This window comes from Poeciliopsis prolifica, unplaced genomic scaffold, assembly GCF_027474105.1.
Source record: "Poeciliopsis prolifica strain line A6 unplaced genomic scaffold, Auburn_PproV2 SCAFFOLD002, whole genome shotgun sequence".
NCBI lineage: Eukaryota > Metazoa > Chordata > Actinopteri > Cyprinodontiformes > Poeciliidae > Poeciliopsis > Poeciliopsis prolifica.
The window spans coordinates 24538164-24552786 of record NW_026562377.1 but is presented as its reverse complement, the minus strand read 5'-3'; the positions used below and the strand labels follow the sequence as shown (position 1 = coordinate 24552786).

At 39.4% G+C, this 14623-nt stretch overlaps 1 protein-coding gene across 4 annotated transcripts in view; it reads left to right on the top strand.

Moving 5' to 3' along the window:
* Positions 1 to 239: 239 nt before the first annotated feature.
* The window catches only part of rab6ba (RAB6B, member RAS oncogene family a), a 48849-nt gene continuing 34465 nt past the window's right edge, over positions 240 to 14623 (top strand). For 2 of the 4 annotated variants that reach the window (XM_055046522.1, XM_055046510.1), the window contains exon 1: positions 240 to 470. In XM_055046522.1, coding sequence (XP_054902497.1) covers positions 401 to 470 — 70 coding nt within the window. In that variant the 5' untranslated portion in view covers positions 240 to 400. Of the gene's footprint in view, positions 471 to 7784; positions 7895 to 8060; positions 8202 to 14623 lie in introns of those variants that run through there. The other 2 variants (XM_055046540.1, XM_055046531.1) reach the window with 2 other exon arrangements.

Genomic DNA, 14623 nt, shown 5'->3' with positions numbered 1-14623 from the left:
AGCTCTTGAAATGTGTCTTGGGGTTCCAACTTTCCGATTCTCAAATGGTTCCTGTTTTTGTTTTCTAATATTTAGGTCGTTTCCCTCCTGTTGCATCCATAAAAGTTCGCCTTATCTGCATTAAATCGCCATCTCTGGACTCTCTCTTACATATGACGTCATGTTATTTTCATGGCTGTCAGTCGTGTGAGAACGCGCATGCGCGTGGGCCCGCCTAAACACTCCCTCCTAGCGTCACGGAGCGGGCGGTGCAGCGTCAGCGGCTCGTGCCCATCACGAAGACTCGGAGCTGTAACATCGCCGCCCCATTCCGTCGAGCATCTTCACCAACCGAGCTCCGAAGTCCCGTCATTCTGTCCTCCGGCGTCCGTGGTCGGCCCCCCCTCGTCCTCCCATCAAGATGTCCGTGGGTAATGACTTTGGGAATCCTCTAAGAAAATTCAAACTCGTCTTCCTCGGGGAGCAGAGCGGTAAGAAATGCTTTTCATTCACGCCAGAAGAAGTTCGTGCTCGGCTGTTTGTCAAGTGAAGTCGCTGCACCTGCTGGTCAGACGGCAAGTTCACGGACATTTAGCTAGCTGCCGTGGCCGTGGGGCGGCTCCGTGGGGGCTGAGGGATGGGAGCCGGAGTAGGAATGAAATGTGTGCCTCCCAGTTTGTTAGAGAGTGAGTGTGTGGGAATTAGGGCGTCACTTTAATGGAAACGCGCAGCCCTGGTTGAAGTTTAAGGGACCGGAGATGCGGCGATATCCGCCTCGGACAGTGAAATAACAGCCGGAGCTCCATCACTGGTCCTGGTTCACAGAGTGAAGGGAGGCTGAAAACAGCGTGGGGCGTGACGCTGCTGTGGATGATACAAGTTGTTTGTTTCTCTCTCTCTCTTTTTTTTTTTTTCTTTTTACTGATTCCGATGTTCCTGTGTGGAGACACACCCAGGTTGTCAGCGGCGAGGAGATAACTTGTATGGCTGCAACCTTTGCCCTTGGTATCGTTGCAGACTGACCAACTAACTATGCTTTTGAACGCTGACCCGCTTTCTGATGTACATGTTGGTGGATGAAGCGCATAGCACTGAATGATGAGCAGCGTCACACCTTTTAGCAACTCTCTCTCTGCCTCTCTCTGATTCATCCGTGGCTTTTCCTGAGCTCTGCACTCCATCCTGAGCTCTACATGCCCACACCCTCAGACAACCAACAGCGTCTCGTTTTCTAACAGCTAAATTGTTTTCCACAAGATTACACTTGAGCTGGGCGGGAACGCCAAAATGTAAATCTGCAGGTTTTAATTCAGCCTTTTTAGCAGGGCAGGTCTGGTTGTTTTAATATGCTCTATTTCTGAGGTCTTGAGAAGCTAAATGATCCCCATTAGTCAAGGCTCAGTGCTCAAGTCTTCTCTATTGATCGTACATTACAGCAGGGTCATGCATTTTTATTAAATAATTGTTAAATCTGTGGATTGTTTGTTATCTGAAGAGTGGTAAATTTGTCGGACAGATTAATTATTACAGAACATTTCTTAACCTCTCCGCATGGAATAGACAGGCTGTTGGTACCAGAGAGGATTAGGTAATTATTTGTTTAATTAATGCAAGGCTGGCTAAATTAGTTATAATCTGGACTAAGACTATCCAACCCTGGTCCTCCAGAGACATCTTAGATTTGTTCCTTCTCCACCAGAGATGAATTATTGACTGAACTCCCTCCTCAGTATGTGATAAAGTTCTGCAGAGGCTGAGTAATGAAGCAATCATTTGCTTCAGACGTGTTGAACTAGGGGAATCTGACATTTTCAGGAGCCTGGCTCTTGAGAACTGAAGTTGGACACCTGTACCGTGGAGTGTCAGTATTTATAGAAATGCAATTTATGGTTTTTCTGTTGCAAAGTGGTTACATAAGAGACTGGATGTCTGTTTCACATAGATGGTTATTTATCTGCAACACTTTTCTCCCAATTAGTGAGTTAAATCAAAATACCACAAAAACAATTTTTGAATTTGGAATCCGTAGAAGAAAAGCACAAGTAAAACGTTCCCAGGGATTTTCAGTTTAAAGGGTTTTCTTTTAATGGATAAGATCAACTTTTATTGGTATCAATAATTCTACTACATTTTATTTCTCCAACTATTGGAAGTGGTTGAACTTTTTCACATCTTGTCTTGCTAGAAGCACAGACTTCAGTATGTGATATTTAATTTGAATCATAGACCAACACAGATTAGTGAAAGGAATTTTATAATCCATACTTATCGGACTGATACTGATATGTTAAAAAAAAAAAAAAAGACTTACATCTTCTGCTATCAATTTTGATGGTGATGTATCCCAATTGTTAATGATTGTTTACTTCCAGCTTATTGCCAACTTGGAAAGCTTTCAGGATAACTGGAATTATAAAATTGTATGTGTGTGAAGTGATAAAATAACTGGGTTGCATTTGCTGTAAACTGTTTGGACGTCCACCACATGCATCTGCTATTCTTTTGACCCGAATAAGTTCAGTAATGGTGTTAAATTAACTTTGCACAGACGATGCTGTAATGATGTGAAAGGTGTTGTCATGAGAAATTTCTCCATCAGAAAGTTCTGCATAAACACTTCCTGGCTAAAGGAACACAGAGGGAAAGGTGTGTGTGCTTTTTTTTAAAAAAATGTTTTACTTTTTTTATGTGTTTTTTTTTACGGCATGAGGAGACGCTGTCAACCGTCCAGACAGCGCCGCGTCTCTGTGTGTCTCTGTATGTCTCCGACATGTCTGCAGCTGGCGGGTGTGAATCCAGTCAGCTCTGCTAGTGTCATTTATGAACACACACACACACACACACACACACACACACACACACACACACACACACACACACACAAACACACACACACGTCTGGACTGGAGCGTGTGTTAGGAACTGATGTGTGAGAGTGGATTGAAGAAAAGGCCTCCTGTGAAGGGTTCTGGTTCAGCGATGCTGAAGTCTCTGAATAGAGCATCTATAAAGGGAAAGCTAGCACGATGTCCTGCTTTTTTTTTTTTTTTTGCCCTCCATAAAAGAATGAGCTAACGTCAGAAAGAGAGGGGCTCTGGAGTAAGTAGGTGGAAGCAGGCAGAGTGTTAAATGAGCTGTCAGGAAGTCCTAACTCCTGCCTACTTCTCTGGCTGTTTCCTACTCTCCGTCTACAAAGACTTTAGGCTGAAGATTTTCCTCAACACGGCTAAAGAGGCTTTAAACAAGCTTATCGGCTGTTTCTCCACCCTGAATGCAAGCAACTAAGTCATCATTAGCACACCTCCGATTACTAATCAGAACTTTCTGGGTAGCTGACATGGGTCGTTTCCTCCCCCCCCCCCCCGACAGAAACACCGGTCGGTTGTTTGGATGTAATCCTCCTGCCTTCAAGCTTCATCTCCCTTTAGATAAACAGATGGAAAATAAATGTGTGGCGCGGTGGATATATTGCTGTCGTGAGCTTCTGCCGCCTGAATCAAAATGCCATCTTCCATCTTTGACTGCACAAAGATTGCCATCGCGCAAACACAAAGTGCTGGTTTCAAAATAGTGCTGACTCAACAGATTTGTAAGCTTCATAGCAGGCTTTAGCTGCTTGCTGCTAATGCATCAATCACTTTGTCTGCAGGAAGCGACATTTCTGAGCAAAATGAAACTGAGTTTTGGTTTTCCTGGCCAGGGAGCTGCAAAACCATTTCCCTTACAAAGGCTCTAAAAACCACAATTGCAAATACAATCAGTGCATATCAGCAGCACTCATCTACATGCACAGAAAATGCAAAAAAATAAAGTACGACGACTTGAGTAACAAAACATTTCTGAAAATGCTTCTGGGACTTTTAGTACAGTTGTTAAAATAATCAATATAATCTGTTTTAACAAAAAGAATTTTATTAGGGTCAAAGTCAATACGAATGGACTGACTTTTATTTCCTCAAGTTGTCACACAGTTTTATAATCAGCACTGAAGTAACAGAGATATCCTGCCTCTTCTCTCAGCAGACATGGCTCACTATCACAACAACTGTGTTTCCATTGAATTGGGCAGTTTGACCTTTCGAATATAAATTTGCTTAATGGAAACATGCCAATTCTGAAAAAACTCATATTTTTTGATAAAATGTGGAACGAGATTGAAGTTGTTTTTTTTTTTTTTTTTTTTTTTTTTTGTTGCCAATGGAGCAAAACGCGAAGAAGACGACAGAACGTTGTTGGAGGATGACGGCGCAGCATGGTTTTTAATGATTTATCCCCTGAACAAACTTATTTATGAGATTTTAATTGTACTTTTATTTAATAGAAATACTGCAATTGCAAAATTGTGTTCTTTCGACGTTAGTGGAATATTAACAAATTTTGCGCACATTTGCATTGGAAACTTGTCTTGTCAGCTACTCCGGAAAGATTAAAATTTTGTTTCATTTGTTTGAAGACTGAAAACTATTACTAAAGCTAACTCTTGTGTTCTATTTCAAATTATTTGTGAACCTTGCGTTGACAGTCCAACCTTTATCTCTTAGTAACTTTCCTCAACCATCATTTAGTTGTCAAAAGATAAACACTTTCACTTTACGTCTAAATGCAACTTCCCATCTTGTGTCTGTGTGTGCTATTTTTTAGTATGGATATCCAGTTTCCAGTAACCTGGCAAATGGAACATGTTTTCATGCCGTGCAGCTAGAGATATCTTGTTGTATAGCCGTGACAGCCAGCGCTAGCCCGCTGATTGAATGTTTGCCTCACTACCTTGAGAATATTGTTAAGGATGCACGTCTGAGAAGAAATGCCTCAGCATAAACTTTCAAATTCCGATTAAATGCAGTTGTTGATCTTCTGCCAGCTGTATCAGATTGATCAAGTTATCACTTTAATCTGCCCTGTTTACTATATGTGCCAGGCAGAGGAGACTATATGTCATTTTTTTTAATCACCTTTGAGGATTAGTGCACACAATGATGCATTTAATTTCCCCCAAAAGTTGGAACCAAGATCTGCAAGTGACATTATAACTAGAGCTGCACAATATATTGCAAATGCATCACATAATGGGATAAATATTGCACTTCCAATTTTCAAAGCAATATAAAGCAGCCTAGAACAGTATATTTTCCTGCTGAATTAAATACTACACAAATGTTTGTTGTTGATGCATATAAAAGGATTTAATAGTTAATGTGTTACAGGAAAAAAATAACAGCAAAATCAGAGTAACATGCCCCATCCTGTTGTAATACAGTAGATTTCTGTGAATTCACACCCTTCATCCTAACATACAAGCTCCAGAAATAAAACGGACATGCTTCATGAATGGTTCACGTTGTGAAGACCCGTTTTAACATGATTTATAAGATTTGTTAACATACACCACTCGATAAACAATGAGTACAGATGTACAATTTTTTTCTTTGTTAATTTTAAATGGGCAGTATTAAATAAAATCAACCTTTTCTTTAGCTTTAAATGGTGTCATATTGTTATTCCCTCATCAAAAACACGTCTGAGAAATCCTTCAATCTCCCATGGCAACCATTCAGCTGTGCAAAACACCTGGGTGAACCTGGCACCACCAATGAGGACAAAGCTCCTCCTCTCAGAGCAACCCTCCCCAACATCTCCCCCACTCAGCTCCTTCAGACTAGCTAGTCGCAATTAGCAAACACCTGGTACACCTGCACATTGGCTCAGCTCATTATAGGAGCTGCTTCTCAGAGCAACGCTGGGAAAAATGTTGTTAAAGGGTTAGTAGAGGAGTGATGTGACAACTTCCTGAAGGTGGCATTTCAGAAAGAGCAGGAGTTTTAAAGAGACAGGAAGGCCCAATTTCAAGGTGTTAAATTATGGAGTCAATTTTCTTCTAAGTCACATACAGCATTTTTATAACAATAGTAATAGGCTATAGCTATTGATTGTGCTGTAAAATGCCACTATACTCCTGGATAATACATAATACCGCTCTTTTAAAAGGTACATTTGGCTTGAAAATTCTCACGGGAGCAAAAGCTTAAAAATGCAACAGTGCTTTGAACAACACTGTGCTGACCAAGAAACAAATTCAGGTAGTGTTTGCAACCTTAATCGACAAGTAACTACATAAACAATTGAAATGAGTAAATTTCATTGTCTGAATATTTGAAGACATGCTGCACATTCCCCAGCTGTTTTTACAAACTTTGTAACGCAAATCACTATGAAGTATGCAGTGGTCTCACTTCACCCTCCTTGTTATCCAATCAGAAAAGATTTTATAGGCAGGAAATGACAACATAGGATTGTAACAAACACGCTGTTAAAAAACAAAAAAAAACAATTGCTCACTCTTCCTGACTCTGTATCAATTTGTCAAGTTCAAAACACAGAGTAACAACTATTGCTACAACTTCAATTAAGTTGACGGTGACAAGCAAGTATATGAAACTAAAAATGATCAGTTAAGAGAAATTTAAAAAAATAAATAAATTAACCTCAACTTAAAGTTTTTACATTACTACATCACGTTGACTTAGCATGATATTTTATAACTTGACTCATTTCTTAAGTCAACTTTGAAATGGTCATTTTCTTCATTATGTCAAAATGAAAAACAGTTTTATGGACATTATTTTATTCAGGTCAGGAACATTTTCAGATTTCATACATTGAAATTTTATACATTTCCACCAAAAAACAAACAAAGTTAATTTCTGGCTTTTGAAAATGCATGCTCTTCATATGTCATAATTTTTCTGAAGGAAAATAATTTGAACAAAACAAAACATTTGCATTAACTCATGAAACTATATGTTATATACATCATAATGCTTTGTACTATCTTAATTGCTGAATCTCTAGCCCTGGTGTTCAACTGTCTTAACTATGAACTGTAGAAGAGGATGCGGTTCTTGCATAACACGACACATTTCAAAAGTAGAGAGACGGTAAATCCTATTTAGACACAATGCCAGTTGCCCAAACAGAACAGCTCAGTGGATAAAATCCCAGCTGTGGAAGACGGCTGTCATTTACCCAGCATAGGAGCTGACACTTCACTGAGTTCAGCAGGTCTCCGTCAGTGTTTACCTTTCCCCAGATGAGCCCTCCAGCCTCAGACCAACCTTTGCAACATTCACGTTGCTCTCCTTCTTTTGTGTTAAATTAGAACTCTTTTTGAATGTTCACTAAAACAGATGACTGTAAAATGCATTTGCTTCACTGAAACGAGGAGTCATTGGGCTGAGCATTCATCTTTTCAGCTTTGTATGGAGGGGAGTGTTTTATCTCTCTCTGTGGGCAAAGAAATGAATCATCAGCTGATGACTTGCAGAGAAACAGGTGGTGGAGATGCTGTAGGAGCGGTCTGACACTGCGCTTTGCTCAAAAGTGATGTCCATATTGATCGGAGATGGATATTTTTAGAAATATTTCAGTCTTTCTACGCCCCCATCCCTGTTCAAAGCTGATTGTGTTTTTTTTTTTTTTGTCCCTCCGCCACCCCCAACAAACAGGAAGTTCTTTGTCACCTCAGATGTTTTTAAATGCGTCTTTACATTTGCAGTGTTTCAGAATCATCCATAATCTCATACAGTTCCTGTCCTGGACGTTCCTTCTGCTCTGGGAGTTGAACCTTGTAGCAATTTGTCATTTTGAACGCATTGCCTTTTGTTGTTCTTGCAGATCTGCAGAAGGAAAGCTGAGGTTCACTGGGTGCAGTCTGCCTTGAGTCAGCATTCTGAATGTTTTTATTTGAAAGTTTAGATTATCCACTTTGTTCTGCATCCATGTGTGTCTGTTGATCCTACTGTATGACACACGGATCTTTCAGTCTGACGCTCTTGAGGATTTACTTCTTGTGTTTTCTCTTGTTTTGTTTTCTGGTCCCTGTTTGACAGAGAAAGATGGTAGCAACTCGTTGTCCTTGGTAATTGAAATCACAAATGAGTTTAAACAAGAATTTTCTTTGATAAGATGATTTTTGTAATAGAAATTGTTTTAGTTGTGTTGTCAATGCAAAAGGAAAAAAAAGGAGGAGGTCAGGCCATTCTGACCCAAACACTCATAGGCTCTGTCTATTGATTCTGGCTCAGTAGTGGGGTCAAGTGAAAGGACCTAAGCCTCCGGTGGGACACCTGACTTGCCTCGATTCCAGTAACAACTAGGATTCAATGACATTGAGGCTGCTGCTGGTTTCCTCGCTGCCCCAGTATGAGAAAAGCATGGAGTTGAATGTAAGTGTGAAAATCTTAATAAATAATAACCAATGTGTCATTAAAAATAAAATGACACATTGGTTATTTATTTGCACTTTGACTCTTTCTGGCCTGAACTAGGAGATCCACTAAAGCAAACCAAAGAATGTTGACTTACAAATGAATTTTGTTTTGAAAATGTTAAAATGTTTTACAGTGAACGCCAGCTGTGACGGCACCTCTTGTCCAAACATGGATGGTAAACGACCGCTCATGATAGGATTCACAGAAATGCTTTCAGCGCTGATCTTGTACTATTTTATATTATGGTTCTTGATTGGCTTAAACCTGTTAGAACAGGTCAAAAACCAGAAACCAACCACAAAAACAAATGAAATCGGTGCATTTCTGCTGAATCTTGCATCGATACCACTCCTCCACTTCCTTTGTTACCTGTGAGCCCAAAATGATTCATTTCCAGGCAGTCTTGTAGTTGCTACCGTTTCCATTCAGCCAAGACGTTTCTCTCTTAAACAATAAGATTGACTCATCTTAAAAAGAGAAAACAATACAAAAGGAGTATTAATATGTAGCCATGATGGTACATATAACTCTTACAACTTGTTTAAGAAAAGGTTCAACAAAGGCAGCGCACCATCAATAGTCTTCCTGTGTGTAATACATCTTGAGAACAGAACATATAAAATATCTCTAGTTAGTGATAAATCTATAGGTATAAACATTAAAAATAATACAGCAGACGATTTATGAATTGATGCATTTTAACTGGCTGTATCTGACCGCTACTTGCCACCCTGCCTTTTAAGCTAGATTAACTTTAGCTAAAATGAAGGCACGGTGCAACTGAAAATCTGGTAGACCTTTTCATTTTATTAATTTATATATATAGCTAGATGCAATTCTTAATCTATTTAAAGCACATAGATTATATTTAAGCTGAGAGATAATTTGAAGTATTAATAACATTGCCTTGCCCTACTGATGGGGCAAAACAATATCTGTAATCTTCTTTCTTCATCCCATAATTGCCCGTTTAAACACATTGTTCAAAGCAATTATATTTTTATATCCACTTTATTTTTAACTGAGGACATAAGTGCATCTGAGACAAGTCAGTCAGTGGAAGTAATAGAACAGGAACCCGCAAGAGTAGAAATGGACTAAGCGGGCTATTCTCTGAGAAGATGCCGTTTTCATTTCTCCACCCGTCAGAATGAAATTAATCCAAACATTAAAAGACATGTTGGTGTCTCCACGGTGAAACGGCAGACTTATGACTTCCATCTCTCCTCCCAAGGCAGGAGAGATGCCTTTTTGTCACCGGGCCTGCTGGTATGTTGCTCTACTCCAGGTGTGTCTTTGTGCTGCTAATTTTAGTGAAGTCACTTTGCTTGTTAGGCTTCGTAAGAGCTGAATTAGCTTTCTGACTTCCTCGTGTGTGTGCGAGTATGTGTGCCCAGGGAACCCAGCCTGTGTTGAGTATGAAAGCACACTCATCCATAATTCAGAGGTATTGGTAAATGGATGCATCCTGTTAAGGTTTCACATCGCATCTTTTCTATTAGTGGAGTTTTAAGTGTCACTGTTCTGATTTGTCAGCGTGGAAGTGCCTGATTGAATGTAAAAGAAAAGGAATCTTTCTGTTTGGGACGCCTTGATGCTGATTTTTAGTTAGTGATATCTCCAGGCAACAGGGCTGAGCCTCAAAATCACATTCGTATTTAAAAAAACAAAAACGTGTTGAAGTTATGTAGCAGGACAAATGTCCAGAATAACGTTTGTCCTGTTATTCTGGACATTTCTCCTTTCATCCTCTCAAACTAAATCAGGTCTTGACTTTAAATCCTAAATTGGATGGAGAGTTGCATTGAAGGCACTGCAAATATTAGAAAAATACAGTTTATATTAACAGTTTGTGTTCTTATCCTCCTCCTGTCTAATTGGATCACCGAGTGAGAGATCTTAAAACTGAGAGAGCATAACCAGTAAATGTGCTTTCAAGCACAGAAACATTTCATTCTATCTTTTTAAATGTGTGTATAATTTGTTGAGATGGAATTAAACTTACTTGGATGCCATCTGCTCCTGGCACCCTTCTATAAGGTTACCGTGTGCCAGCAGCTGCTAGTGGGCATAAACAAGTCCAGAGATGTGAGATTTAATAAATCCTCATCGTTCACTGGTTTTTGTGCTCTCTTGTCACTGTGAATAACTGCTGAAACCACTTAGTTTTCTCTGTCCTCTCCTTCATTGATAAATATTAGATACCTGTCTGCCTACACTGTGCTAGCTCTCATCCTGTTGTCATGCCAAGAATGCCATGCTCCGGTATTTTTATCCATCTCCTTGTGAGTGGGAGCTCGGCCCAGGCAAAAAGCCTTGCCATGCTCCGATTGGCTGCCAGACACTCAAGGGGATTCCAGGTTTTCACTTGCCAAGTGACCAGCAGTGGATTTACCTGGCTTTTGGGAACACAGCTTGAGGGCTGAATGGATAATTCCATGTATTATTTAGCAAATACGGTGAGAATGAAGGATGTCATCCTCACAACCAACAATTTGTAAGCTGTTATGTTCTAGTATTACCTTAGATGGGGAAAGTTTAATTGAACCCACTGCTCCCCATATCAAAAACAGAGAAAAGATTACAATCCTTAATGTTTTACCGCTTTTGCATTTTTTTAAATCAAATTTATTTGTGTTGCACATTTCGGTGGTGAGACAGTTCACATCATAAAAACATCACACAGTCATCAGTTATGAAACAAGCAATAAACTTTACATTTTGCCAGATTACATTGTCAAGCAGATTTACATGACATATTGATTAATATTCCAGTTACTGCTAATCAAAGACGGCTCTGAACAGGTGGGTTTTAAGCTTTAATGGAACTCAGTGTTTCAGCAGTTATGCATTTTCCAGAAGTTTGTTGCTCTTAAATAGTTCAGATCATCAAGTATGATTTTTATACAACACAGAAAGCTAACAACCTGGTCCTATGTTTAAAAAAAGAAAAGAAAATTATGTGCTCCCTAAACCTAATAACAGGTTGAATCTCCCTAGTTGAGAATGCCATCGAGCATAACTGTCAACAAGTCTTTCACATTGCTTTGGTGTTAACCTGGACAGTGTCTTCCCCTGGATCAGATTGTCAAGGAGAGAATCTATGCCAATCAGCGAACAGAAGAACTTGTGAATGATGACTATTAGAATATTAGTCTGCCTGTAGTTTTAGCAATAGCAGAAGAGGAAGGGAACAAAGCCTTTCAGTCCATGATGGCTGCATTTTCAAATATTGAATTAACACTAACAGCGTTTGGACCAGCACTTCTCTCGTCGCAGTGGAGGATGGTTGTTTATAGCTCAGGTAGCTCAGGTAATTTATTGCAAGCTTCACAATATTGAACTGAGTAAAATGAAACTTCATCAGAGTCCATGTCTTCAGGAAGAAATCGTATCTCAATAGGCGAAAGCTCAGATCCTCTGAACAAAGCAAAGTGTAGAACAAGGGGCTGGTTTTTACCAGGCTACTATGGAGGAATTTTGGCCTGCTGTTCAGCCACATGAGAGGGTGTTTGAGCAAGACCAGTCAGTGGATTTTAGGCCTTTGACTGGACTTCACTCCAAAACCTTCATCATGGTTTCATCTTTGGAACTCATGTGAGGGTGGACTCACGTTTGATTAATTGAGGTTGTGAACTGCTTGCCAGAAATTTTTTGGGTGAAGAACAGGATTCACGGTTCTAGATTACTGTAAGTGATCCGGGGCCTGAAGAAGCAAAGCTGACGCATTTAAAGGTACAGTCTGTAACTTTTGCAAAAGTATGTTTTGTTTTTATATTTTGGTAAAACTGTCACCATATGAGACAGTTAATCTGTGAAGAAATGCACTGTGTTCAAAATCAACAAATCAGAGCCAGGAGGAGGGTCTTAGCACTGTCAATCAACTTTGTGTACATGCTGCTAAATGTGGTAATGGAGAAACACCTTACCGTTCCAGGAATAATGTTCATCTGTAGTAGCTATTCTATCTAGCCTTAGCATTCATGACAGGTGAACTAGCTATAGCGTAGAAGAGAGAAAACAGGATATTGTGAGGAGCGTGATTGACAGCACCTGATTGGTTGTTTCTGACTGAGTGGTGTTTGTACAGATGACAACAGCACCGAAGGGAGAAGGCAGAGGAGCTTGACTTCCCCCCCAGATTAACTGTTGCATTTTACTGTAACATAGTAACATTTCTAACAAATATATTAAAAACATTTTTTATAACAGTTACATACTGCTGCTTTCAGTGTAACAAAAAAAAGAATCAAAAGCAGAAGAAATCAGTGAGGTGCAACAGGTTTTTCACAGCGCTGCAGTTGATTGAATATCCCTGATCTTTAAATATGAAAGACTCTGATCATGCTGTCTGTAGTCTCACTGACGAGGTTCGTCCAGCTGCAACATTGTTAAAGTTGAAATTTGCTGTTTGCTCTCCTAAAGTGATTAAAATGAAACCAAATTGAATGCAGCCAACCCCCGCAGAGCAGACTGGTCCTCCATCTACTGAACCGATGAGTCACACTGTGCACCTCTGCACATAATTAAATGGAGTCAACACGCTGTGCAGCACAATCCGTGTTTATTCCTCCTTAATTGCATTATTCCTACATTATTTTTATAATGAAAGGAAGCCAAAGTCCTGCTTTGATAGTGGAATTCATTTGCTGTTGTTTATTGAGGCTCTGGTCAACTTTAAGTTCAAACATTTTTTGTCATTTAAGTGGCACTTCTTTATCTTCTCAATTCCAAAAAGAAAGGTTGACTTAATATTTCACAAAGTGTTGAATAATTACAGTGACCTCCATTAAATACACCTGTTATTCCCTCTGATAATATCTAAAAGGGATTTCTTCTTTTCTCAGCCACATATTTGGAAAAAACATTTTTTTTCTTCCTTGTAATCTTGCTGTTGAGATAAGAGCCCTAAACTATCTCATTTTGTGCTTTCATTGTTCACAAATAGCAGTAAGTGCAATCACCTAAAGCAAGCTGAACTGCGCAGGGACTGTAATGTGCCGTAAAATTGCATTTTGAGCTGTTAGATGTCTTGATGAGGTGTCTGCTGACTGTGCTTGGCGGACTCCTGGTTTAAAAAAAGCAGGTTGTCCCACAGCGGGGCCCCTGTTTTCTCTGGTAATTGGCCCTCTTGTTGCCAACTTGATCTGAAAAGTCTTTGAAACGGGACTTTATTAAAACTAAAGATGTAACTGGAAACACTCTGCTCATGAATCTGCTGTATCTGGCTTGCCAATACTAGGATGTCTGCAAAGTTATCAATTTTACTGTGTTTTTGTTTTAAATGAGCAGGGTGAGCAGATGTGGTCCTTATGTTTTTCTCTGCTGTTAAGGGACATGCACATCGACAAAAAATGTTGTTAAAGGGTTAGTAGAGGATCCATGTTGTGATGACTTCCCAAAGGTGGAGTGTCAGAAAAAGCAGGAGATTTTAAATAGACAGAGCCCAATTTCAAGGCATTTAAATTAGGAAGTAAAATGCCACTATGTGCCTACAAAATACATACCGGTAATACAATAAATCCATCCATCCATTTTCATACACCCTTGTCCCTTTTTTTTTTTTTTTTAAAAAGGGAAACTATAATCTTAAGAGACAAAACATTTCTATGAGTGAAGTTGACATCATGCCCTATGTCCAGAGCATTCACAAGATTGTACTTTTATGCTAAAAAAAAGGCGATTGCGAAGTAAAAATGTATAAGCAGTTAACATGGGCAGCTTTGATGATTGTAAATATCTGTCCAGTCTAGCTGACCTTTACTTTAATGTCGACATGTCCAAAAGCTTGCAAACGTTTAAGAATCCCACCCACGACAGAGGTTGTAGCTCAAACCAGAAACACCAAAACAGCATAAATTTGAGTCCTAGTTTTTGATTTGCACCATCCATGCTAATAAATGCTGTTGTCTGATAAAACTTTCATTTATCAGAAAAAAAAAATCAGTATCATTAATCATCTGAACATTGGATGACTTTCAAGACTGATGATCTTGATTCTTCCCTAATAATTTCTTCAGGCACCTGATGTCATGTTAGTAGACTTAAACAATGAATATGCTGACTGAAAAGGGAAACATTTTTCAGTAACTGTCATCAATGTTTTTATGTTCATTTGACCTTCAACCTTTACAAGAATCTGCATTACCACTATGCTACTTTTTATATCCTTAAGCAGAAATAAAGAAAATGCACTACATGCCTCACATCGGAGGAGATTCCAGCAACTTAACTTGCACAATGATCTTGCATGACAACATCATCTGCAGCCAGGCTTAAATAGAAGACGATGTCATCAGGTTCACACTCAGAACTGCACAACAGCATTAAACATTTAAATGCCTTATGTAAACCGATGATTTGTCCTCTCTAACCCT